The following is a 27,893-nucleotide window of genomic DNA, read 5'->3' on the forward strand; positions in this document are numbered from 1 at the left end:
CTTTAGCAACAAAATAATAAATCAATTTAGACAAACTCAACATAGTGTGACAAAAAAAAAAAAAACAGTGTTTAGTGTATTTAGTAACTTTCATGAACATGTAGGTAAGAACCACCAGGTAACCATAGAGCGGTCCTAAAAATATAAATATATATATATATATATATATAAATACAAAATAGAATGGCTGCACTCACGGAATTTCTTCAGTTTAAAATATAACTTTTAATGAAATCGCATAAAAATCGACGTTTCAGTCCAGCCTGGACTGAAACGTCGATTTTTATGCGATTTCATTAAAAGTTATATTTTAAACTGAAGAAATTCCGTGAGTGCAGCCATTCTATTTTGTATTTGGATATTTGGAGCCCTGGTAATGCACCCGGTTCACTGCAAGAACTGAAGGACAGCTTGAGTGCAAGGTATTATATATGTGTTTATATATATATATATATATATATATATATATATTTTTTTTTTTTTATTCTCTAATTATATCTGCTTTAATTAAATTTTCTCCATTTACAAGGAGGCCACGAGCCATCAGCTGCACCCAAACTCAAAATGAACGTTTCAGAAAGTTACAATGAAAACAGTCAAAATATAGATGTTCATGCAAGTGTCGTAATTGTACACTTATTAATTTCAGATGCAGTAATTAAAAATTAAAAGAAAAACTCAACACCCCTGACAGCTAGGAGGGTGCAACACTGCCACTTTATAAAAGTGCCAGTTTGCTCTATTAAGATGTTTTAATGTGGTCAAGAACAGATACTGGTCTTTTGGTAACTGATCTACATTTTATTATTATAACAAAAAATGAAGACATACCTCTGCTCATCATCAGGACGCTTAATTAAATTAAACAGTATATGCAGCAACTGGTCCCTCTCTTTAGGCTCAGGATGGAGGCAGGCTGTGCACAGTATGAGGGGTATCAATTCCTACACATCATGAAGAAAAAGAGAAGGAGGATAGAATGACATAGTAAGTTATTAGGATGCTATGACCTCAAGGGTTGAGACTATGGGCTTCCATCTGCCAAGGACAAGACAAATATTGCAACCTGTACATATACCAGATTTACCATTTATACTCAGCCAGATATAATTTTATAAATCAAATCAACATCTGGAACCTTTAATTGTTTTTGATGTCAGTAATTTTGTATATCATACATGTCCAGGGCCAGTATGGAGGAATAAAACCAAAAGCATAGTAATGCTGGGAATAATAGGAGCATGAGTGAAACCCAACTATTGTGCCAATGCTGGATATTTAAAGATGTATAGTGTGTAATCCCTTCTTAGGGTTTAGTTTAAAGAAAGATAAAAGACTTCCAAATGCAATCTTTGAGGTCCTCAATCGAGTCAATTGGGGACAGTCATATGCCATTATTCACTAAAGTGAGAATTCAAAATGCATTTTACGTTAATTCCAGTCTAGCTGAATGGAAAGCTTAGCTGACAAGATAACTTTGACCTTACATTTGAAATGATTCACCTTTAAAGGGACACTATAGGCACCCAGACCAGTTCAGCTAATTGAAGTGGTCTGGGTGACGGCCCCTGTCAGTTTAACCCTGCAATAGTAATTATAGCATTTATTGAGCAACTTTTGGTCGCCTAACTGACGCTGGACGTCCTCACACTCTGCATGAGGGGATCCAGCGTCACTCAAAACCCCATAGGAAAGCATAGGATTTTGTATTCCTAGCCTATAGTTTACCTTTAATTCTCACTTTAGTGAATAAGCCTGATGCTGCTGCTCTGCAAATTAAGAATTTCCACAAAAGAGCACAAGATGTTATCAGGCATGGAACGTGGACTCGTAGGTTGTGCACTGAAGACCATATATAGTGGACTAATAAACATGGCACAATAATTTTGTATCGGCTTGTTAATTATGTAAGGTCTATTTTAAACTTTATAAATGTTCCTGAACAAATGAATGATCTAGTAGTGTAAATGACAGATGTGACTGCAGACTGCTAGACACTCATTAACGTAAAGCACAGTCTATGTGAGTTTTTCAGATGCACATATACTGACCTAGTTTGAATTTTTTGTTTCTATTCCATTTCCCCCACTCCACTGATGAAAGTGGTTATGTCTCAGAAAATAAAGAAAAAACATAACTGAATAGGCGTGTTCAGGGCAGTGAGTGAATAATTAGGCATATTAAATCATAAAAAACTCAAGGCAGAGTTCTGAAGCCTGACTCAGAAATAAACATTATTACACAGAACACAACCTATAGGGGACAATCTCAAAGCGGATAGATTCACTTGAGCTGTTCAACCCCAACATGCATCTAACAACACATGTTTAACCACTATGGCTTACATGTGGCTTTAATTACGGTATGTCTGAAGTTGCAACTGGAGGCAAGAATGTCACTGATGCAATATTAGTAAGTCAAAGGGATATCAGACCAACAAATCAAATGTGATAAAAAAAAAAATTAAATGTTAAAATTGTTGCTAAGTATTGGATAACCCTCGACAACGCCTTTTTTTTTTAAATCTGGTATATGCATCAGCACTATGAAGGTGATATTTAAAATCTATTGGCACTTACAACTAAATAATATTTGACAGAGATTTGTACTGATTTACACTATATTAATGGTGTTTTGGCATTGGCATTTTATAGGCGAGTGATTTTAAAAGCTGCACCTATACACAAATAACTAACATCTATTTTTTGCTTTGTTGTGCGCTTCAATATTTATTTTGCAGTGATATTTCATTTAAGCACTTTAAATTTAAGGTCAAAAGTTAAACTTGAAGCGCTACACTACATTTTAGATTTTAAAATTAGATTAAAGACCACAAAAATTGTAGTACTGTGGTAGAGTGGTAGACTATGCACGACATGGCCAAATATATGATTTCATCTGCATGTTTTTATTTCAGGTAAGCAATATTATGACTTTTGTACACTCCAATAAACATATGCATGCTTGTGGTTACGTTTCTATCATGTATACAGTCTATAGGAAAATGACAAATTACTAAAAGCCAAAATGCTAAGCTTGGCTCTGCCTCCAGTGTAAACAAAACTAAAAACTAGTCTGGCATCGGCAAAAGTAGAGGCAAGCCTCTATCATTAAATGGGATGCACCGCATGTACGAGAGGAGCACAAACCGCATTGCGTAGCCACAGTTTCTCCTGTACAATTTCAAAACAGTCAAATATACTAGGTATATCTCAGTAAGGACAACAGGCAATATATATATCTATTCCCCAATGTAAATTATAGGAAGATGCCCAGACTAATGTACGTAAGTGTAATCTGATTATAGTCTAATAGGCATTAAGTTAGTAAAGGAATTGTTCTGTATGTTTCTAAAAAGTACATGCTTATTTATTTACTTATTTTTTAAACAGGTTAAAACCACATAACGTGGTAGATGTCTGCAAAGGTTTTACCTGTGCGAGACATCTGAAAAATATATTACATGAAATGAACTGAAAGATACTATTTTTGGTGACCTAAAATAAAATGATCTGTATGTAATACAGAGAATGAAAAGCAAAACTCTAGACACTCAATAACATTGTTATGGTGCTAGCAAGTACTGGGCCTCATTTTACTTACGAACCATTTAAAGGAACACTCCAGTCACCAAAACAACTTCATCTAAAATAAGTTGTGATGGTGCCAGGAGACCTCAGACACTCTTATCTTTAGGGGTTAAAGTGTTTTAAATGGGATGGGGGGGGGGGGAAGGGGTGCGGAGTTAACTGCCGAGCTGGAAAGTCGCATGGCACATGGGCTCCTGCTGTACCAGCCAAAAACGAAGCAAATTCACCCGTTTGCCACCTCCAAACCGGCAACCTTACAGCCCACAAGATCGCCAGGCACCTGGCCGTCAAGATGGGGCGTAAAATGAAGAAGCCCAGACCGGATAAACCGAGACAGGGCCTCGACATCGCGGAACTGTTCCCGAAACACGCAGGGGCACCCGGGCCCAAAATGGCCGCCTACCCTGAGACCTTTTATGAACTGTCAGATGATTTCTCCTCCGGGGAGGAAACACCAGTCTTACCTCAGATGGCAACGCCAATGCCGAGTGCCCGGGAAGCGGACACCTCACTGGTGACAATGGCGGTTCTAAAGTCCCTGCTAGCCGACCTCCAACGGACTCTCCAAACGGACGTTGCGTCCCTCCGGGCCAACATCCACGGCTTAGCAGGGAGAATCGGAACCCTGGAGACATCGACCACAGGCCACACATCCCAGATAGCTGCATTACAGCGAGAAGTACAAGGCCTCAAAAGCCAAAATGACAGGCATGAGCGCCAGTTCACAGCAATAGAGGACGCAAGGCAGGCCAAGAATTAAAAAATTCGAGGCATCCCGGAAGATATCCTGGCTGCAGAGCTCCCACACATGCTGAGGCGTCTATTAACGGCTCTGCTACCGCCGCGACACGCCAAGACAGCGCAGTTGGACGGCTTCTTCCGAGCCCCTTAACCAGCGAAGGCACCTGCCGTGGCTTCCTGAGACCTCTTTATAAGATTCCAGCACCTTAAAGATAAGATGGCGGTCGTGGCAGCGACCAGGGAGTGCTCCCCTTATAAGTTTGAGAAGATGACTCTCGTTTTATGCTGACCTGACTGGAAGCACACTCGCCTAGAGTCGGTCGCTCAGGCCGTTTACCATGCTGTTGCAACAGCAAAAAATACCCTACAAATGGCTGAAGACACGAGCTATATGGCTCCAGCAGAATGAGACCAGGTACACAGTGAGCTCCCTCGAAGATGCAGCAGCCTTGCTACACACCCTGGGCCTGGCTAAAGATTCTCTCCAACCCACGGCGAACCAAGTCGGGTCTGCTTCGACTCACCAGTGGAATCCTGACCGGGTGCAACCCTTTGTCCCACGCAGAGCGAACTGGGACCAAGCTGAAGCTACAGCAACCTGAAGCAGTCACGTCCCAATAAGGACACTTTGTTAACCCATATGTTTTCTTTTTACTTTACTTGTTTCTCACCGTTAGTTCACCTATGTATAGTTGCCGACTGGACGCGACATTACATTCATACCTCCACCGACTGAATGGCCTATAGGCCATGACTCCCCCCCTCCTCCCCCCCCCCCCCCCCGCCTGACAGGATCACAGCAACGAGCACACGACAACACCTGACACAGCCAGGCGTAACACACACGGCGAGACATAGCATGGCCGGACCTTGCCGTATAGGGAACCTGCCTCCCGAACACCGCTCATAACAAGGTATGGCCCGGATAGTTCCACACACAACGAGCCGGTCAGGGACCTACCACCACAGCAACCCACAGATCACATAAAGGCTATACCTGGCGAAAATACCTAACAAGGACGACAAGCCCTCACCACTAACCAGGCACATACCTCTAGCTATAAGTTTCCACTCACTAGGACGCGACTAAAACATAAAAAGTGCAAGACTTGACAGGCCACACAAAAGCTATCAAATGTATGTTATATTGTTCTACAGTACAAGCTGTTGTGGCTGTGCTATACTGCATGATCTTCTATGCACGATCAAAATAAAGACTTTAAAAAAAAAAAAATGTTTTAAATGGTTTAACCCCAAAGTGCCTCCTTTCACTTACAGTAAGCAAGGGGGGCCGCCACTGATTGGCTGAGAGAAGTCAACTAACCCTCTCAGCCAATCAGTGACTCCCCACTCACAAAACTGTCTAGGAAAGAAACTTACTTTTTCCCAAGCCAGTTTTGTGAATGGGGAGTTATGATTCTAATAACTGTCCCTTTAACCCTAGAGTTAAGAAGATAGTGTCTGTTGGCTCTTCCACTTGGTCCGAGGCTAAATGAAGCAGCCACGGACTGGGCCCCATCAACCTATTGTTAGATTATCATTCACAAAACTGTGTATAAGGCTCTATAGAAGGAAGTGAAACACAGTTGCATAAACATAAAAAAATAAGCGGTCAGAAGTAGGCATGACTCTTTCAGGAAATGTTCATGAACTATAAGCCACAGAGAGCATAATCACAAAACATGGTAAAAAAAAAAAAAAGTAAAAAGGGCGCTATAAAAATAATAAAATATATAAATAAGAAATTATATAGTGTGATACAGTTGATACAATTTATATAATAAATGTGTGTAAGGAACACAAGTGTAGAGCAGCAAGACAGATGGCAACAGCAGCAGATTAAAACAAAATTATTTATTTCACAGCTTTTAAAATAAACACAAGCACCTCCATTAGTTCACTTCTTGTGTAGTGTCCCCAGTCCTATCGGTTCGCCACCAGCTTAATGCGATTCCCTGGGCTGTTCAACACTCATACCCAAGCACTACCTGGAGGCGAAGCTTGGTCTGACACGTGAGGACGTGTGCGTGCATGTTTACCTGACAATGCGTTTCGCCAATAGGCTTCATCAGATCTGCTGCCATCTGTCTTGCAGCTACTCTGATCCTTGATGAGGATATTGATGTGCTGAATGTTTATCTGCTCTCCACTTGTGAGTGGCATTCCTTACACATATTTAATATATAAATTCTATCAACTGTATTACACTATACATATTCTCTTGTTTCCCAGAGATAGTATAATGTTTAATATTTATTTGTAATATGTCCATTACACTTAAAGGGACACTTTAGGCACCCAGACCCCTTCATCCAATTAAAGTGGTCTGGATGCAGTGTCCCCTGTTCCACTTAGTCCTGCAATGTAAAACATTGTAGTTTTTGAGAAAAAGTAAAAAAAAAAAAAAAAAAAAAAAAAAAAAAAAAAAAAGCAATGGAAGTGGATTAACTTTCTGTCTGAAACGTCCAGATCCATAGAAAAGAAGGTGTATAAGGTAAAATAGATACTTTATAAAGATTTTACATTCTAAAAATATTAATAAAGAGAAATAAGCATGGCTTTACCATTTTCCACTAAAGTAAAATACAAATTTGGTTAATGATTTCTAATACATGTAAGGACTGTAAACTCCAAATATTTGTTTTTGTTTTGTATTTTTTTCTTGATGCTGCTTTAACAGTAGGCAGTTAAATAAATAAAAACAAAACATAGCTGCGGCATATTATACAAAGCTATAATAATTTTAAAGCGTAGTAGCTGAATTATACGTCTAAATTAAAAACACATCCTTTAAGAAAATAACACTGATGTGCCTACTAAACCGCTCTAGAAAAGAAAAACCAGAAGAAAGAATATACATGATTGCACTGATCCTCTTGTCATGTGCCTTTGTGCCACTGCCAGACACACAACCAAACATGTACAAAGATGGTTACAGTGAAGGCTTTGTTGGCAATCATTTAAGAATGAAATACAGGAGCAATCATCATATCTCAAAAGAAAGAAAAACAAAACAGAAATAGTGGATGTAACATCCGACTGAATCCCAAACCTCAGAGGGGGGAGGAGGGGTGAGGGATCCTTTGCGACAGAACTGCAACTCCCATGATGCCTTGCCAACCTTAAATTGTTACTTAACTTTATGGAAAAAGGAATGTAGATAGAGTTGAAATTGAATTTAAGATATACATCATGGAACAAAGTTTGGACTACTGGGTCTCCTCTTATTGCATTTATTTAGCAAAACATAGCAAAGGGCAGCGCTTCAAGAAGCTCCCAGTACCTCATCTCATTTCCCTCACAACAGCTTATTGCAGGGGTCCTCAAACTATTGCCCGCAGGCCTGCCAGGGTCCTGAACCCAGCCCAAGCATTTAGGGCCACCCGATGGGCCCTATATATTTAGGGGCCCGGTCAGCGCTGCGGCAATAGCGCGACCGGGCCACTTTAAAAAATTGCAGCAACAAAGTAGTGCTGGCAGGAAGTGACGGCCAGTCCCTTCCTCCCAGCTCCCTCCGCGCGGGAAGGAAGAACCACGCCAACTCCCATCAGCCACAGCCACCCTTCTGCAAAAAAAAAAAAGTAAGAAAAATTAGCTGTGTGTGTATATGACAGTGTTTGTATGTCAGTCAGTATGGGTCTATGTACTTCAGTATGTGTGCGCGTATAGGTCAGTGTGCGCGTATAGGTCAGTGTGCGCGTATAGGTCAGTGTGCGCGTATAGGTCAGTGTGTGCGTATAGGTCAGTGTGTGCGTATATGTGTGTGTGTATGTCAGTGTGTGCGTGTATGTATTATGTCAGTGCGTGCGTATATGTGTGTATGTCAGTGCGTGCGTGTATGTATTATGTCAGTGCGTGCGTGTATGTATTATGTCAGTGCGTGCGTGTATGTATTATGTCAGTGCGTGCGTGTATGTATTATGTCAGTGCGTGCGTGTATGTATTATGTCAGTGCGTGCGTGTATGTATTATGTCAGTGCGTGCGTGTATGTATTATGTCAGTGCGTGCGTGTATGTATTATGTCAGTGCGTGCGTGTATGTATTATGTCAGTGCGTGCATGTATTATGTCAGTGCGTGCGTGCATGTATTATGTCAGTGCGTGCGTGCATGTATTATGTCAGTGCGTGCGTGTATGTATTATGTCAGTGCGTGCGTGTATGTATTATGTCAGTGCGTGCGTGTATGTATTATGTCAGTGCGTGCGTGTATGTATTATGTCAGTGCGTGCGTGCATGTATTATGTCAGTGCGTGCGTGTATGTATTATGTCAGTGCGTGCGTGTATGTATTATGTCAGTGCGTGCGTGTATGTATGTATTATGTCAGTGCGTGCGTGTATGTATGTATTATGTCAGTGCGTGCGTGTATGTATGTATTATGTCAGTGCGTGCGTGTATGTATGTATTATGTCAGTGCGTGCGTGTATGTATTATGTCAGTGCGTGCGTGTATGTATGTATTATGTCAGTGCGTGCGTGTATGTATGTATTATGTCAGTGCGTGCGTGTATGTATTATGTCAGTGCGTGCGTGTATGGATTTCAGTATGTGTGTGTGTGTATGTATTTCAGTATGTGTGTATGTATTTCAGCATGTATTTCAGTATATCTGTGTGTGTGTATGTATGTATTCCAGTATGTATGTTTATGTATTCCAGTATGTGTGTGTGTTTATGTATTTCAGTATGTATATGTATGTATTTCAGTATGTATTTGTATGTGTGTATGTATTTCAGTATGTATGTATGTACGTATATATGTTTATGTATTTCAGTATGTGTATGTATGTGTCTGTCGGTGTGTGTATTTCAGTATGTGTGTGTATGTATTTCAGTATGTGCGTGTCTGTATTTCAGTATGTATGTATTTGTATGTATGTATATATGTTTATGTATTTCAGTATGTGTATGTCTGTCTATGTGTATGTATGTGTGTATGTATATGTCTGTCTGTCTATGTATGTCAGTATGTCCTTATGCGTGTTTGTGTCTGTATGTGTTAGTATGTGTCTGTATGTCTATGTGTCTGTTTCAGTATGTATAGGAATTAGTGATGTCCCGAACTGTTCGCCAGGAACCGTTCGCCGGCGAACATAGCTTGTTCGCGGCGAACGAACATATGCGATGGTCGGTCCGCCCCTATTCGTCTTCATTGAGTAAACTTTGACCCTGTACCTCACAGTCAGCAGACACATTCCAGCCAATCAGCAGCAGACCCTCCTTCCTCCATGACGAATAGGGGGCGGACCGACCATCGCATATGTTCGCCCGCCGCGTTCGCCACGAACAAGCTATGTTCGCCGGCGAACAGTTCGGGACATCACTAATAGGAATTTGTTCAAATGTTTTTCAAATTATAGTCCGGCCCCCAACAGTGTCTGAGGGATAGTGAACTGGCCCCCTGTTTTAAAAGTATGAGGACCCCATGCTTATTGGAATAGGCACCTTCTTATGGAATGTCTATGGCATAACACTGAGTGTACATGTTTACACACACAATCTTCAACATATACACCATTATGAACGTTTCAGTGTATGAAAGAAAACAGGATTGTTTATCCATTCTGGCCCTCAAAGAGTTAACTACTCGGCAGATTCAAACATTTTAACACTAGAGTTTGTGGCAATGTCTTTCTCACCAAAATGCAATAAGGTCATCAAGTATTTATCCTTGGGATGTGCTGCCACCTGGTGGTCTTAAATAAAGGTCTAAAAAGCCAGTAAACCACACAAATACAGGGTTAAACTCTAAAGTGAGAATTTCTGAGAATTTAAAAAAAAAACAAAAAAAAAAAAAAACAACACTGTGGAATTTTGGCCACAATTTTGACCCCATGTCCAGCATACACCCTCCTCCGTAAACACAAACAGTAGAAGCATGAAGGAAACAGTAGAACCATGAGGTGGCAAAATGGTTCTACAGTAAGAACATCTTTGGGTGCAGTCCCAAAGAGGAGAGGCATGGTACTTTGTGTTATGTTAACCTGACAGTTTACTGGTGGTCTGGACTGGTTGGGCTACAATTTGATCATCACACCAAGAAATAGTGGAGCGTACAAAATCTAATTAATAAATAACCTAAACGAAATAATGTGACTGGAAATAGGAGACACTCACATAAGGAACATGGAACAAAAAATACCAAAAATACAAACAAAAAAATTGCATTTAAAAATAAATAAATAGTGCAAATCTGTGAAATTCTACTAACTGGTGCTTTCACTTCCAATGAGCAACTCACATGGAATACAGCCTATGTATCCCTGGCTCTAGGTAATGCAGATGGTGTCATTACAGGTTAGTGAAGATATAGTGAAGATTGTATTTAAATGTAAATAAGTATATAGACTTCGTAAAAATCACTCACATGGACGAGATCCTAGACAGGAACCCAGCAGCAAATTTCTTTTTTTTTTTTACTTACTAAAATGCCACTTGGTTGAAATAAAAACAAATAAATGTTCTCAAACTTAATGCTGCCCTCCGATCTGAAAGGTAATTGGTGGCCTTAACTCAGAGAAAAACGCTTTCCTAAACTAATGTGCTCTTGTATAGGGATAAGTTCACTCTCTTGATCCAAAAATTATTTCAAATTTCGATTTGCAGTTTGTATGCTAGTATTATTTCCCCATTTGTCGAGGTACACTAACAAGGATATGGGATGACTATCCATCATGAGACTCTCGTCTCAGCTAGTTGGCCTGAAACTAGGTGATTTCAAGAAATGATTTGCTAAGTGGTTTCCTTGCCCTACATAGCCTGACTTTCCCCTTGAGAGATGGGTAGACCAAATCCAGGGGGTTAGCAAAACCTCCCCATGCGGTAATTTAATACTATGTCTGAATTTCTTTTTGCACATATCTATGGATATCTATTCCAGTTTTTAAACTCCACAGAGGGGATATGGCACACTTGTACAGGCCAAGTCCCATCAAACATCTCCTGGAAGAGTTTGGCAAGCACCTTTACCTTTTAAAAGGAGGTGGTACTCCACACCACAGAAACCCCTGACACCTGCTTATCAACAGTCACATTTTTAAGAATTACCAGTGTGATAACGGATAATCAATTTAGTCACAACAGACTAATCTGTCCCCACCCCTATACGCATATTCATTTGCTTGTTTCATTATCTCTTCTGTTCCATTCCTTCCTTTTTCCACACACTACATTGACGGACTAGAACACAATCACTTAATTAGCATTGTGGGTGTTTAGCATACCATAGAAATTTTTTTAATGTGAACATGCAATCCAGTTGTGTCATATCTGGGTACTTTATTGTAATAATTACATAACTACCACATGTAAGCTCCATACTGTATGGTGCATATCTTTTTAGCGTATGAACTTTTGGCGTAAGGATGACTATTTCACAGATATTACGATGGGTGGCAATGTAACAGGATCTAAGAAATTTTCAAAAACAAATACATGGAAACTATTTTGCAATGATTACAGCAGCTATGTTGAAATTCCATGCACCGAGATGTGAATGACATTTACCACCATACAGCCATAGTTATTGGAGAAGAAGAAAAAAAATGTAGTTTGTATGTATAACTGCACTTTGGTTCTCTCCAGTGTGTTGAGAATGTCTCCTCTGAAATACAGAAATACAGTCCTTTGTACAGAATAATGTTACGTGTTGCATTTAGCTTTAACCAAACAAGGTGCAGACTGGAACAAAGCTTATATAGACAGATTAAAATAATTCTAGTTCTACGTTTACTTTTACAATCGATTGCTTAAGCTTGACCAGAACATAAAAATGGGCCTGTTAATCTTATGCCCCGCGTGTTAAGCGTGGAAATTGCTTGAGGACTGCTTTTGGGGCACCTCTCGCCTGCTTGTACTATCTTCTGAACTACAAAAATATATATATTTTTAAAATAATTCTAGTTTTACAGAGCATTTCACGATTGAACTCTGAAGGTTGCTGCATTCTAGCTAAAGACAAAACCAGTTTCATGACTGTCTCCACACATGACAGTCTACACAATGAACTAAAACAAGCTAATGGTTTAACTAAATAGGATTAGAGATAGTGCTAAGAAAAAAGTGCAGGGGGTCTGCAGGATAAAACACAGTACTGTTATGGAGATTCATGAACTGCAAGGTTTGAGTGGAAATGCTCACATTACAAGGAGAGGGAATAAGCTGAGACTCATCCAGCCAAGCAACAAAGACTCAGAAATCTAGCACTGATCCAACCACTAACTGCCACACCAAAAATACGGCTATGACAGCAAGCTCAAGCTACAGATCTAAACTATGACATGCAGCCACTTTCTCCATTGTGTTAGTCAAATCATCCTGTAAAATTATGACATTCTAAATAGACTAGATTTCAATTTTGAAAACCATTCTGCCGAAACTGTACAAGATATTCCAGAATGAACAGAAATACAGGTAAAATGAAATGGAATGAATTGATGGCGTATTTTACTTTTGGATGAGTGGCCAACAATGGTTACTATGCCTGATGGATAATGCCAAGCTATTAGAATGAAACCCAATATGTTATGAATGTATTATTTATCAGAGGATCAGTGCAAGTTTCTTTAACGCAAAGCTCATAACCAGAAAAGCCTTCATAGAAGTAATGTCAATGCATAGCATAATAATAGAATCATAGACAGGATGGACATATAAGAAAAGATATGCTACAACAGATTGAGTAAAGATCATCAAATAATCTCTCAAACTGTGAAACAGGAATCACAATAAATTAGAATAGAAAGCTTGCAACACTGCATAGTTAAAAAAAAAAATCCCAGATTGTTAAGTTAGTGCTATAATAAACTATTGCCTCCTGATTAAAAATTAACTCAATTATACGATGGTATGACGAAAGGGATTAGAATGCTTTAATACCCTAAAAGCTAACACATGCGATGTGGTAATAAACATCTTGACAGACACAATACATGAATATTGAAACAATGGTGATATAACCCAAAGAATGTAGAATACAAAAATGTATATATAAGGACAGGTACAAGCCCCGAATTGGGTCCAACATTGTTGTAGTAAGTAAATGAATCTAAGTTCACATCACAGATATTTGCTTTAAATAAGCCATACAATAAGACTACACTGTGGAAAAAAGGGCCGTTTGTTCAGCCTACATCAGTATGTTCATCTGAAACTGGGTGCAAATTCACAAAAATATGCTTATGAATGTTTGATTATGTAGTAAGTAAAAAGAAAAAACAAGGTTTTCCTGCGTCTAGCTTTCTTTCGTCACTGTGTGTTAACATTATGCATTGACATCAAGTAACAAATAACAATACAGACAGTTTTCTCAATATGCAAACTTGGCACATCTGGCAAATACACTTAATACTTGCAGGGTTGGGACATGTGGGGATACCATGCAGTGATCTTTAACTCACCTGACACAGATGCACAACCAATCTCTAAAAGTAGAGGCATGCACAGAAACAACACGGTCAACCACTGTCACTGGTTATTCTTAATAAGGTTTACAATGGGTTAAGACAAATCACAAACACATCACATATGGGGTGCCATACCTCTCGTTTTGCTAAGAGCACATTTGGGACAATATGAGGCAAGCAGCGGCCAAGCATCAGCAGAACTCCATTGTCACTGTCTGCAATCCGAGATACCTGTGATTCAAAGATAGCTTCTGAGAGGCTAGAATATAAAACCAGTAGGGATAGAGTACGCTCCATCATCTAAAAAAGTGCATTATAGCGTTCCAAAAACAACTTTGGAAAGTGCATATAAATATGAAGACACATATTGAAAGTGATGCAACTGGGGTAATTTATTGGCACGCACGATCAAGGTTATTTACCAAGTAAGAATTTAAAGTGAATTTCAAATTTAAAGCCAGAGTAGCTGAACTTGGGGAATGTATATAATTCAGGTATTTTGAACTTAAATTTAAATTTTTACTTTAGGAAATAACCTTGTAGAGCATTTTCAAAGGACTTCTAACAGAATCCGGCAACGCTTTATCTACATTGATGCAACACAACTATACACAAAACATAGGATCGGGCAGAGTCCTGCTTTCACTCTCCATTGCTTAAAAAGGAGTTTTGTTTTTTTACCAACACTATCCCAAATAAATGTAACTTTTTTTTTCTTTGCCATACACTAAAACTGCATATTGCTGGTGTTATAGCAAATTTCATGAACACCTTCCAATTTCATAACCTAATTATTCAAAGAAACTTAACAGTTTGATTATATATTACTGAACATTCAGAATGAGTCATAAGAAGAAAAAAAGAAAAAGTAGTTTTTTTTCCCTTTTTCTATAACAATAACTTTAAAATGACAAACAAAACAAAAACATGGCTATATATTTATATTTAAAGGTTTTTATCTCTAAAGGTTTCCATAGTGCATAAGCAGGGCACGCCAGTGCAATGAAAAAACTGGTTTACCATAACAGAGTTAAAGCTTGCTTCCTCATCTTCAACTCTCCAATTCCTGAACCTGTATTGGATGTAATGTGTGATGCAGTGAGACTGAGCTTGTCTGAACATGCCAGACAGAGAAGTGGGAATAATTTTAAGAATATTTTAGCCCCGAGTACCTTCCGTACAAAAGTGATTAATGAGAGAAGGGAGACAGGTGTCTATACATGCGGAAATTGTAAGAGTTGTGAATATTCGTATAACGTTTTTAAAGAATTTAACTGCACTCAAACTTCAGAAATGATTAAGATTAAAGTTATGTCTCCTGTTCCTCCACACATGTTGTGTACCTTATCACATGTGGCTGTGGTGCACAATATGTGGGGAGGACAGGAAGGAAAGCAAAAATAAGAGGTTTGGATCACCAGAATAATATACACAAAAAAATGATAACCCATTCAGTTCCAGTACATTGCAATAGATGCCCCCATTACATAAATAACCTCAGTTTTTAAAAATTTTTTATTCTTTATTTCCTTTTTTTGGGAGGGGGGGGGGGGAGGGGGTTAGGGGTACATAAAAGAAGTGGGGTCGGTGAGGGATTCAAAACATTAATATTGCAAGTCAGAATTGTTCACAGTATTTTTTCATGGTAACAACAGTGAAGAGAGAATTCTAATCCCTTGATTTGCATAAACAGGAACTTAATGTGTGATTCCGTGAATTAGTGGTGTGTATAAAAGGAAAAGTATAGAATTGATTACATTGTAATCTGGAGCATCGGTTGGGTGTTTCTTCTTGCCCGTTGAAATTCAGGCTTTCGTGTGTCTCGTGGGTGTGACTGCGTCCGTCGTCTTGTATTTGTATGCTTTTCTTGTGGTTTGTCGTCGCTGTCCTGTTTTATATGTCGTTTGTTTTACTGCGTCTCTGTATCTCTGTATGATTTTGTCCGTATGCCTATGTCTTTATGTCTCTGTATGACAGTGTCTGTATATCTCTGTGTAAATAGAATAGAAATGAGCGCTCGCTACAAAGAGAAGAGATGAGTGGGTAGCAGTAAATCTGTGAGAATTCCCAAAAACTCACCAACAATAAAGATAATGGTAAACAGGGTGATGAACCATGCCCCAAGAAAAAGTTAATAAAATACAGAAATTGGTAATATATAATAGGATATATATTTACATTACTATTTATTAAGTCCATATAAGCAGGTATGGGATGGTTTCTATAACCTTCAAAAGAGGCAGAAATGGACAAAAAAATAGTGCAATATGTAGAAGTAATTTGGACTATTTGAGGTAGGTATATAGAGTGCTAACTCACAATTGGTTAAGCTACTAAGAGCTCTGCTGTTATGCCCCTGCACCGTACAATCCCAGTCTATGGAATCCCACCCGTGAGAAACGCGTTAGAGTGTTGGTACTGGAAGAATCTACTATATTCTACTTAAAAAAATATATTATAAACATGCATATCAATTAGTGATACATGGTTCAAAAGTAAGTCATTATAATTCTTTAATAAACAATATTAACTGTTTGTTTGTGTTTAACCAAAGTGAGGATTGCTTTTGTCCATTTCTGCTTCTTTTAAAGGTTATAGAAACCATTCCATTCCTGCATATATAGACTGAATATATACTGATGTAAATATATCTCCTGATATATATTACCAATTTCTGTATTTAAATTTTATTTTTCTCGAGGCACGTTTTATCGCCCTGTTTGCCATGTCTCTGTGTGTGCCTGTATGACTGTCTGTTTGTATGACAGTGTACCTGTATGGGTAGATTGTATGTCTGTGTTTGTTTGATTATGTGGCTGCATATCTCTGTGACTGTGTGCCTGCATAATTATCTGTGTGCCTGTATGGTTGTGTGTGTTGCTATACATCTATGTCTATATGGTTTGGGAGGAAAAAAACACACAAAGGTCACTGGTGGACACACAGACAAAACAGGCTGAATGGAGAGAGCCACAGAAAAGGACACACAAAAGGGACTGGGCGAAGTAAGAGACACACAAAAGGGACTGGGCGAAGTAAGAGACACACAAAGGGACTGGGCGAAGTAAGAGACACACAAAGGGACTGGGCAAAGTAAGAGACACACAAAGGGACTGGGCAAAGTAAGAGACACACAAAGGGACTGGGCAAAGTAAGAGACACACAAAGGGACTGGGCAAAGTAAGAGACACACAAAGGGACTGGGCGAAGTAAGAGACACACAAAGGGACTGGGCGAAGTAAGAGACACACAAAGGGACTGGGCGAAGTAAGAGACACACAAAGGGACTGGGCGAAGTAAGAGACACACAAAGGGACTGGGCGAAGTAAGAGACACACAAAGAAACTGGGCGAAGTAAGAGACACACAAAGGGACTGGGCGAAGTAAGAGACACACAAAGGGACTGGGCGAAGTAAGAGACACACAAAGGGACTGGGCGAAGTAAGAGACACACAAAGGGACTGGGCGAAGTAAGAGACACACAAAGGGACTGGGCGAAGTAAGAGACACACAAAGCGACTGGGCGAAGTAAGAGACACACAAAGGGACTGGGCGAAGTAAGAGACACACAAAGGGACTGGGCAAATTAAGAGACACACAAAGGGACTGGGCAAATTAAGAGACACACAAAGGGACTGGGCAAATTAAGAGACACACAAAGGGACTGGGCAAATTAAGAGACACACAAAGGGACTGGGCAAATTAAGAGACACACAAAGGGACTGGGCAAATTAAGAGACACACAAAGGGACTGGGCAAATTAAGAGACACACAAAGGGACTGGGCAAATTAAGAGACACACAAAGGGACTGGGCAAAGTAAGAGACACACAAAGGGACTGGGCAAAGTAAGAGACACACAAAGGGACTGGGCAAAGTAAGAGACACACAAAGGGACTGGGCAAAATAAGAGACACACAAAGGGACTGGGCAAAGTAAGAGACACACAAAGGGACTGGGCAAAGTAAGAGACACACAAAGGGACTGGGCAAAGTAAGAGACACACAAAGGGACTGGGCAAAGTAAGAGACACACAAAGGGACTGGGCAAAGTAAGAGACACACAAAGGGACTGGGCAAAGTAAGAGACACACAAAGGGACTGGGCAAAGTAAGAGACACACAAAGGGACTGGGCAAAGTAAGAGACACACAAAGGGACTGGGCAAAGTAAGAGACACACAAAGGGACTGGGCAAAGTAAGAGACACACAAAGGGACTGGGCAAAGTAAGAGACACACAAAGGGACTGGGCAAAGTAAAAAAAAAATATTATGATTAAACAATGAAGTTGAATACATTGTTTTAATTTTCTTTTTGAAAACGCATGGTTCAAGTGACATCTAAATCTATTGTATGAAAAATATTGTTCATTAAACGATTATGTGTCAGTTATTCCATTATTGTTCTCACTTTATCAAATTATTAAATATGAATCACTATATATTTTATGTACACATTTAGTCACATAGATAGTGACCTTCTTATATTTACACGATACATGATTATGGTTCTTTGGTGTGTGACACACACTAGGGGACCTTCTATCACTAATAGTGTTACATTAAATCTAACATTATTAAATATAATTTTTGTATATATCTTTAGTATATATTTTTTATTATTGGTTTCATTTTTTCACTGTATTGTCGTATTTACTATATCACCTTTATATAATTATGTTAGGATAATTATATTACTATATTATGTATATATTTATTATTTATCATTTGTTTCATTTTTTTACTTCATTGTTGTATTTACTTTCTTACTTTTATATAATTATGTTAGGACAATTATTATGGAAACTATGATATAATTGATTGACATTAATGTGTTATCATATATTAATCTATTAATTGACATTAATGTGCTATCATGTATTAATAACGAGTGTATGATCTATAATATTTTATGAACTTCATATTCCACATATTATTCACTATTGGGGGTGTCATTTAAAAGCAGAAGTTAAATTAGCCATTTTGAAATATATTAGATCAGTATAGTAGTGTCTATTATATGACAATTAATAATATATAGTTATCTATGACTAAAACTGACTTAATACATAGTCTGCTGTCAATATTATATATTTAATATGAATCTATAAGTTGTGTCTCTGTATGAGACATTGAGTGTGTATTTACATCTCACTTTAACTGATTTTCTGTGATATATATATGCGCCGTATTACGTGCGCGCGATATGGCGCATGCGCATTGCACGTAGTACTGTGTTTGACGTTCTTCGATAATTTCTATGTAATGTGCGGTATTGCGCATGTGCGGTACGTGTACACTTCTTTACGTATGCGCATTCATGCTCGACCGTGATTCGGATTTAAAAGAGCATGTGATCGGCATAAATAGCTGTGTCTCGTTGGCTGTAGATGGTCACATGATTTAACTCATGTGACTGGACCCGGAAATGTACTTGGCGTTCTCTGGTGCTTCCAATAGAAGTTAAATTATCATACTCATTTAGAAGTTATTAGATACAACTTGTTCATTATTAAGTAATTGAACTTTATGACTAATAATTATGTTTTGTTCACAGGTTTATCATTATTAATTGATGATGGAATTAATTATATCACATGTTAAGTGGTTATATGCACCTATATATTGTGTATTTTGTATGTGCTTCAGTAGCTTGACAAAAGGTCCTAAGGGTTCGAAACGTTGCTGTGTAGCTCCTGGTTCTAAATAAAATTGCCTACATTTTGGAATTCGTTGGAGTGCCTGGATTATTTTCTACATTAAATGTATTTGGGTGACTTATTCTAATGAAAATGTTATGTTATATTCAAGCACAGTTGGACTATTAAAAAGAACTGCTAAAATCCTCTGAAATTGGCACTTTCAACGAAAATGGACTGCAGGATGCAGGAGAGATGCTGGAATACATCTCCGTCAATGGAACGCATCGCTTAATGGAACACAAGCCGGGAGTGATGGAATGGATGACGTAAGACGCAATGGACGTTGCGCATACGAGACAGAGGCTTGGAATGCAGGTTATAAGGAAATTGAGGACAGCTGCGACGGCTCCCAGCGGATTGGCTCAAGACGACTGCGGGAGTGGATGATAGGGTTTAAAAGCCTGGTTTAGTGCCACAAGAAGAGTGGATGGCTCCCATGACAGGAGCTTGATTAACTATTTACACCTGAGGAAGTCTGGACTCATACCAGATGAAACGCGTAGGGTTTTGACACTTAAAGGGAACTTTCTTTTTTTCTTTAACTTTTAATTTAACCCCTTAAGGACCGGACTTTTTTTGCGATGTTGTACATTTGCGACCAGGCATCTTTTTTACACTTTTGTGGTGTTTGTGTTTAGCTGTAATTTTCCGCCCTCTCATTTACTGTTCCCATACAAATTATATATTGTTTTTTCAGGACAAAAGGGGCTTTCTTTACATACCATTATTTATATAATCTCATGTAATTTAATTTAAAAAATAATTAAAAAATATGATGAAAAATTGAAAAAAATACACGTTTTTTGAATTTTACGTGAAAAATCTTTTACTCATCTACAAAAGCGAATGAAAAAAACTGCTAAATAGATTCAAAATGTTGTCCTGAGTTCAAAAATACCCAGTGTTTACATGCTTTTTTTTTGCATGCTATAGGGCTATAAGTACAAGTAGGATATTGCGGTTTCAAAACATACATTTTTAAAATGTATCAATAGTGACATTGTAACACTATTATCTGTCATAAATTGCTAAATAACACCCCACATGTACATATTTTTTTAAAAGTAGACAACCCAGGGTATTCAATATGGGGTATTTCCAGACTTTTTTAGTAGCCACTTAGTCACAAACACTGGCCAAAGTTAGCGTTCATATTTGTTTGTGTGTGAAAAAAGTAAAAAACTAAATTGAACGCTAATTTTGGCCAGTGTTTGTGACTAAGTGGTTACTAAAAAAGACTGGACATACCCCATTTGCAATACCTTGGGTTGTCTTCTTTTGCAAATGGTATGCCATCATGGGGGTAATTCTCATTCCTGGGCTACCATACGCTCTCAAAGGCAACGTAACCAACCTGGCCATTTTCAATGTAAAAATATTTGACCCATATATTTGACCCTGTAACTTTCAAAAACGCTATAAAACCTGTACATGGGGGGTCCTGTTCTACTCAGGAGACTTTGCTGAACACAAATATTAGTGTTTCAAAACTGGAAAATGTATCACAACAATTATATCATCAGTAAAAGTGCTGTTTGTGTGTGAAAAATGCAAAAAAAAGTCACTTTCACTGACAATATCATCGCTGTGATATGTTTTACTGTTTTGAATCACTAATATTTGTGTTCAGCGAAGTCTCCCGAGTAAAACAGTACCCCCCCCCCATGTACAGGTTTTAGGGTGTCGTAGAACGTTACAGGGTAAAATACAGTGATAGCAAATTAAATTCTCTGGACTTTCGGCCTGGGTTGGCAGGCAGGTCCCTTAAATTGCAATCAATAAAATAACTTAATTACGTAAAAATATTACATAAATACGCACGTAGAATTTAAATATATATGCATATTTATATATTTGAAGTCTACATGTATATTTATATAATTATTTATGTAATTTTGTATATGGACATATGAATAGTTCGCATTCTTTTTATTTATATATACATAGATATATATACAATTTAATTCTAAGTGTATTTTGATATAAATATATATATATTACTATCAAAATACAGTTAGAATAAAATTTCGTATAGATATATAATTTTTTTTAATTTTTATTATTATTTGTAATTTTTTTAGTTTAATTTAAATTATTTATTATTCGTATTTTATAATAATATATATATACAATATATATAGTTATTATATATATTATATATATATACGTGTGTGAATTAATTATAAGTGTATTTTTATATTAATATATGTACATATTAATATAAAAATACACTTAGCATGACATTATATATATGATACACATATATAATTATTTTATTTTTTTTTATTAACTTTCACTTTAAATTTTTTTTGATTTTACAGTTGCAGGGAGACTGCCTGTCAGCACAGACAGTCCCCCTGCAGGCAGAGACTAGGACACCTATTGTGACCATGTGGTCGCCCTGTTGGGCGATCACATGGCCACAGGGGTCCTAAACCGCCATGGGGAGACTGTCTGGGCTGCAGGCAGTCTCCCCACACCGGGAGCACCGCCGGGGGAACGACGGCGATCGGGTAAGTACATTGGACGGTTAGGACGGTTCAGGACCGTCACCGGTCGGCAACGCAAAAATGCCGATGACGGTCCTGAACCGTCCTCCGTCCTTAAGGGGTTAGTGTTTTTATGTGAGTAAATAAAAGTTTTATGTGCTTAAAACCAAATGAAGAGTGGTGATTTACAGGAAAGAGACCAAGACCACAATCCAGTGGAGAGAACATCTATTTGATTTGATATGCCTGTTATCCGCAGTGATCCTGTAAGTGTTATTTATATTAAAGCGTAGCTCTTCTGGAATCATACGTTTTGCACTATTATTTCTTCATTTTTGTTCCCATATGTCTGTCCATCTGTGCTGAAGATTTCCACACCATTTGACATGTCTACAATCAATTTGTGTTTGTGAGTGCAACATACAGTGTTTTCACTTTATGGTGTTTGTACAATACTACTCTGAGTACGTATTTTGTTCCTTTTTTCTACTGTAGATACCTTGTTTTTTTGTATAGACAGAGAAGTGATAATGATATATTTTTCATTTCCTCAACCCATGCAATGACAAAAAACAAAAGCTTTGTTTAAAACAGCATATATTGTTAAGGGTACCTACAAAAATTCAGGATAAAGTCTGAATGCTTGTCTGTGCCAATTTTGACTTCAACCTCCCAGGGATGCATACTTTTTCAAATACATATAAAATGACATGTGAATTGAAATTCCAAATTACCTCTGACCCCAAGCGACTGTCTGCTGACATCCGGCAAAAAGAAAGTAGTGCTTGAAGAAAAGCAGGTGACAGGTTCCTTTAAAATGAAAACAATTTAATTTTAGATATTTTTTTTTATTTTTAATTTGGCAAATTATAGGATTCTGGGTAAGTAAGGTCTCCCAGATACATACATAAAAATAAGATCAACCTGCATGTAGTATAGATAAACAATAGCTCTATTAGTCCGTTAATCACCATATTAAAACTTGAGCATCAGCAAACACAAGTAGTAGTAGATGCATAAAATTATGCAATACTGATATTAAAAATACAAGAGCATACTAAAAGTAATACTCTCTCAACCTTTCTTGGGCCTTCTGACCTGATACTTATAAAATTGGAAATTGTCAAATAGAGATGTACAAATATGTACAAATTGTCTGTTACAAACGGTTATGAATTACAATGTACTCTCTTCTGTCTGAAGATAAAGAATACATTTAAAAAAAAAAAAGTAACTATACTTGCATTTATAATTTTACAGTTTGTTTTTCTATATGTAAATGAATATGATTTTATTAATGTCCAGATTGCCTTTTAAAAAGTCAAACCCAGACCATACAAAACAAGCCAACATACATTTTGCAATAAAAATATATGTTGCCTTGCTCCAATGCATACAAAAGTGTATTAATTTTAATGTTTTTTTTGTAGCACTCCCTAAACACAAACCCTTACTTCATTTATTGTGAACACGTTTTAAACTGACATTGTGATCTGCTGTATTTACATTGTACCATGAATAAGGCATTTCCCCCCCAAAAAATATTTGTTTAATGAGTATTGGGGTGCCACAGTTATTGCCACTAGTTTACTATATGTTGTGTTACATCTTGTCACCTCCTGCTTTGGGAAGGCCTGCAGTTCACCATGTCACACGTTAACTCACTTATTGCCTGCTGGGAAGTATGCATTTGTGCAAAAACTGAAAAAACTGCATGCTATGCCAAGTACTGTGTATATATAAAGGTACGATCCCATAATTCAATAAGTCACCTGTTCGGCTTATCAAATTTGACTCCATCTTTACTGGGTGCAGCAAACAGGAGTGTCTTCTTGTTGATCTTCACCAAGTCAGGGCTGGGAGGAATCTCCAGTGAGAGGTGAGAATCAACCTCGGTTTCTTTGTAGTAAGGTTGGTCACCTCCTGCCATCTCAGGTTTGCTATCCCTTTCTGAGGTTCGGATGTCTATGTAGTGGTCACTCTCCTCTGATGTCTGGCTTTGCAGCCTATTCGGCACTGGCTTGTGTGCAGGAATAGCCTCAGAAACCATGCTTGCTTTAAGACTTTCAATTTCCCTGAAAATTGAGCAGGTGCAGATAAAAAAAAGACATTCTTACCTACAGTAATGTATATTCTGGATCACAGCACTCAAAACTTTAAAGAAATAAACAAAGGTTGCCTAGTAATAAAATTGACAATAAATGGCAATACTGGAGTCTTCTCAGAGCTCTACATCCTCTCTCTTCACACAGTAACCGCTCAGATAATGGGACAAGATACAAAGAATCGTAGAACTCTGAGAAGTCAGGGTTAAAAATCACAACAAGCTTCAAGGTTTAAAAGACTGACTGCAAGGATCCTTGAGGGGGAAAACAAATGAGAAGGTATACAGGGGCGGGCTGGGCCGGGGGGCAGGGAAGCAATTGCCCCCCAGGCCGCCCGACATTCTTTTAGGACCGGCCGCGGCGGGCCGGCCCTTTAAATGCTGCAGCCGCCGAGCGCTCTGTAAAGAGCGCTCAGGCGGCTGCAGAACAGATTCTCCCCTCCCTCCCCTCCCTTGTAGGTGGCCGAGCTGGTCTCCGGTCCGCGGTCCCGGCCGGAGTGATAGTTAAGTGCACTGAGTGTGCACTTCCTGTCAGTCCGGCCGGGTACAGGAAACAGAAACCCCTGTTCCGCGCGGAACAGGAGTTTCTGTTTCCTGTACCCGGCCGGACTGACAGGAAGGTGCACACTGAGCACCTTCCTGTCACTCCGGCCGGGACCGCGGACCGGAGTGCAGCTCGGCCACCTACAGGGGAGGGGGTAAGAAGAAGGGGGGGGGGGGAAGAGTAAGAAGAGGGGAGGGGGGGAGAGTAAGAAGAGGGGAGGGGGGAGAGTAAGAAAAGGGGAGGGGGAGAGTAAGAAGAGGGGAGGGGGGAGAGTAAGAAGAGGGGAGGGGGGAGAATAAAAAGAGGGGAGGGGGAGAGTATAAAGAGGGGAGGGGGGAGAGTATAAAGAGGGGAGGGGGGAGAGTAAAAAGAGGGAAGGGGGAGAGTAAGAAGAGGGGAGGGGGGAAGAGTAAAAAGAGGGGGGGGAGAGTAAAAAGAGGGGAGGAGGGGAGAGTAAAAAGAGGGGAGGGGGGAGAGTATAAAGAGGGGAGGGGGGGAGAGTAAGAAAAGGGGAGGGGGAGAGTAAGAAGAAGGGGGGTAAGAAGAGGGGGGGGGTAAGAAGAGGGGAGGGGGGGGTAAGAAGAGGGGAGGGGGGAGTAAGAAGAGGGGAGGGGGAGTAAGAAGAGGGGGGGTAAGAGGGGCGGGGGGAGTAAGAAGAGGGAAGAGAGGGAGTAAGAAGAGGGGAGGGGGATAATAAGAGGGGGGAGTAAGAAGAAGGGGAGATAAGAAAAAGAGGGGGGTAAGAAGAAGAAGGGGGGAGTAAGAACAAGAGTGGGGAGTAATTAGAAGAAGGGGGTAAGAAGAAGAGGGGGGTAAGAAGAAGAAGGGGAGTAAGAAGAAGAGGGAGGTAAGAAGAAGAAGGGGGAGTAAGAAGAAGAAGGGGGGGGAGTAAGAAGAAGAAGGGGGTAAGAAGAAGAAGGGGGGTAAGAAGAAGAAGGGGGGGTAAGAAGAAGAAGGAAGGGGTAAGAAGAAGAAGGAATGGGTAAGAAGAAGAAGAAGGAAGGGGTAAGAAGAAGAAGGAGGGTAAGAAGAAGGGGGAGTAATAAGAAGAAGGGGTAAGAAGAACAAGGGGGGGAGTAAGAAGAAGAGGGGGGAGTAAGAAGAAGAGGGGGGAGTAAAAAGAAGAAGGGGTAAGAAGAAGAAGGGGGGTAAGAAGAAGAAGGGGGTAAGAAGAAGAAGGGGGGGTAAGAAGAAGGAGGAGGGTAAGAAGAAGGGGGAGTAATAAGAAGAAGGGGTAAGAAGAACAAGGGGGGGAGTAAGAAGAACACAGGGAGGAGGGGGGTAAGAAGAACACGGGGGGTGAGAACACACAGAGGGAGGAGTGAGAAGAACACAGGGAGGGTGGAGGGGGGATGAGAAGAGCACAGGGAGGGTGGGTGAGTGTGAGAAGAGACCGCTAGGGGAGGGTGGGGGAGAGGAGAGACCACTAAGGGGCAGAGGAGAGCTCTAAGGGACAGAAGGGACAGCTCTATAGGACAGGGGGCAAGACAGGGAGCTCTTTAACACTACGCGCACACACACACACACACACACACACACACACAATGCATCCCTATACATACACAGAAACACAATGCATCCCTATACATACACAGAAACACACAATGCATCCCTATACATACACAGAAACAGAACATGCTTCCCTTACACACAGAGAAACACACAATGCATCCATTACACACACACACAATGCAACCCTTACACACAAAGACAATGCATCATTTGCACACATACACAGAAACATACAATGCAAACCCTTACACACACATGCAAACACACACACTGTTTTTCTTACATACACACAGAAACACAATGCATCTCTTACACTCAATGCACACACATACAGACACACACCTTGCATCCCTTATGCATACAAACACAGATTCACACAATGCATCCCTCACACACAACCAGAAACACATAATACATCCCTTATACACAAATACACACTGCTTCCACTACACACAAACACACTGCATCACCTGCACAAACTGGTATCCCTATACACTACATACCATAAGCACACATATTAGATAACACATACATCCCCTACACACTCCACTCCCTGTGAGCGAGCTCATGGGTGGGTGGAACATACAAGTGGACTTATGAGTGGGCCTTATGGGCATACTCACCGTCAGGCACTGGAGCCCAGACCTTGAGATGTGTAAGAGGCCCCCAAAAAATGGAGCTGCTTCCAATTCTCCCAGAACGTTGAATTTTGTGACCACAGTTGCAAACAGCCTCCAGAGGTCCTGTTCTACACCAGACCAGTGGAGCCAAACTGCAGCCCATCATCATCCTCATCTAATTGTAAGTAGGCAATCTAGTATATTATTAGTGACACTAATCTATAATTTACCTCACATTAAAGGGACACTATAGCTTAATGAAGTGGTTCTGGTGTCTATAGCTGGTCCCTGCAGGCTTTTTAATGTAAACACACACTGTGTGCAGCACTGGCGTTAGTTCATATGGCAGATCATACGGGTGGGGCATTGTGATGTCACATGGGGGGGGGGGGCGGCAAATTTATATTTTGTCTAGGGCGGCAAAAATCCTTGCACCGGCTCTGATCCTGGGCAGGTGCACCAGTCTACTGGTGACCCACAGGAGGGGAGTGCACTGATTGCACTGCACTCTTCTCCTGCCCAGACCCGTCTTGACCGCAGTGCAAGTGCCCTCTGCCCCTAATTTACAGTGGCTCACACTCACAACAAGCAGTGCCTGGAGCCCTTTGCAGAGACGGAAACAAAGAGGTTCTGCGGCAGCTGGCCGTCCTGCAAGCATTACATTAAACAGCTGTTCCCCATGCAGCCACAGGTGGCGTTGTGCTGGGAGACTGTGATTACTCTTCATTTCCTCCCAGCCTACAGAGCAGCGCATGGGGGAGAGAGGAGGAGGCATGATTTAATCTTGAATAAATCCTCTAAGCAAACCTTTATAAATTTGGGGGGGATCAGCTCTAGTTTCCACAGTTTATTTGTGTTTACTCTCATCTCTGTATTAATATTGAGGGATGTCTAAGTAGTAACATCAGTGTGTGTCAGCAGGGCCAGCTGTTGGGGTGGGCAAGCTGTGCGGTCACGCAGGGTGCCATGACCACAGAGGCGCCCGGCGGCCAACACAGCTCACAAGTTGGGTACACCAGCATATTTAATTTAAACGATTCGCTGGTGGTCCACTGGTGCGCACCAGCAGTAGGTGCAGTCAGATCATATCCTCTCCCTCGTGGTTCCGGCGCTCAGTTACTGAGTCAGAGCACAGGCTCAGAGATTCTCAGCCTGTGCTCTGACAACATTGAAAGTCAGAGCCGTGAAGGAGC

General features: G+C 39.9%; 1 protein-coding gene across 3 annotated transcripts in view; it reads right to left on the reverse strand.

Moving 5' to 3' along the window:
• RELCH (RAB11 binding and LisH domain, coiled-coil and HEAT repeat containing) overlaps nt 1–27,893 on the reverse strand; it is a 143,722-nt gene that overhangs the window by 62,100 nt on the left and 53,729 nt on the right. For all 3 annotated transcript variants that reach the window (XM_063451821.1, XM_063451819.1, XM_063451818.1), the window contains 4 exons: nt 23,693–23,995; nt 22,655–22,730; nt 13,868–13,963; nt 832–944 (listed from right to left, as the gene is read on the reverse strand). In XM_063451821.1, the coding sequence (XP_063307891.1) occupies nt 832–944; nt 13,868–13,963; nt 22,655–22,730; nt 23,693–23,995 (588 nt within the window). The remainder of the gene's footprint in view (nt 1–831; nt 945–13,867; nt 13,964–22,654; nt 22,731–23,692; nt 23,996–27,893) is intronic.

Source organism: Pelobates fuscus, chromosome 4 (genome assembly GCF_036172605.1).
Source record: "Pelobates fuscus isolate aPelFus1 chromosome 4, aPelFus1.pri, whole genome shotgun sequence".
In the NCBI taxonomy this organism is placed as follows: Eukaryota; Metazoa; Chordata; class Amphibia; order Anura; family Pelobatidae; genus Pelobates; species Pelobates fuscus.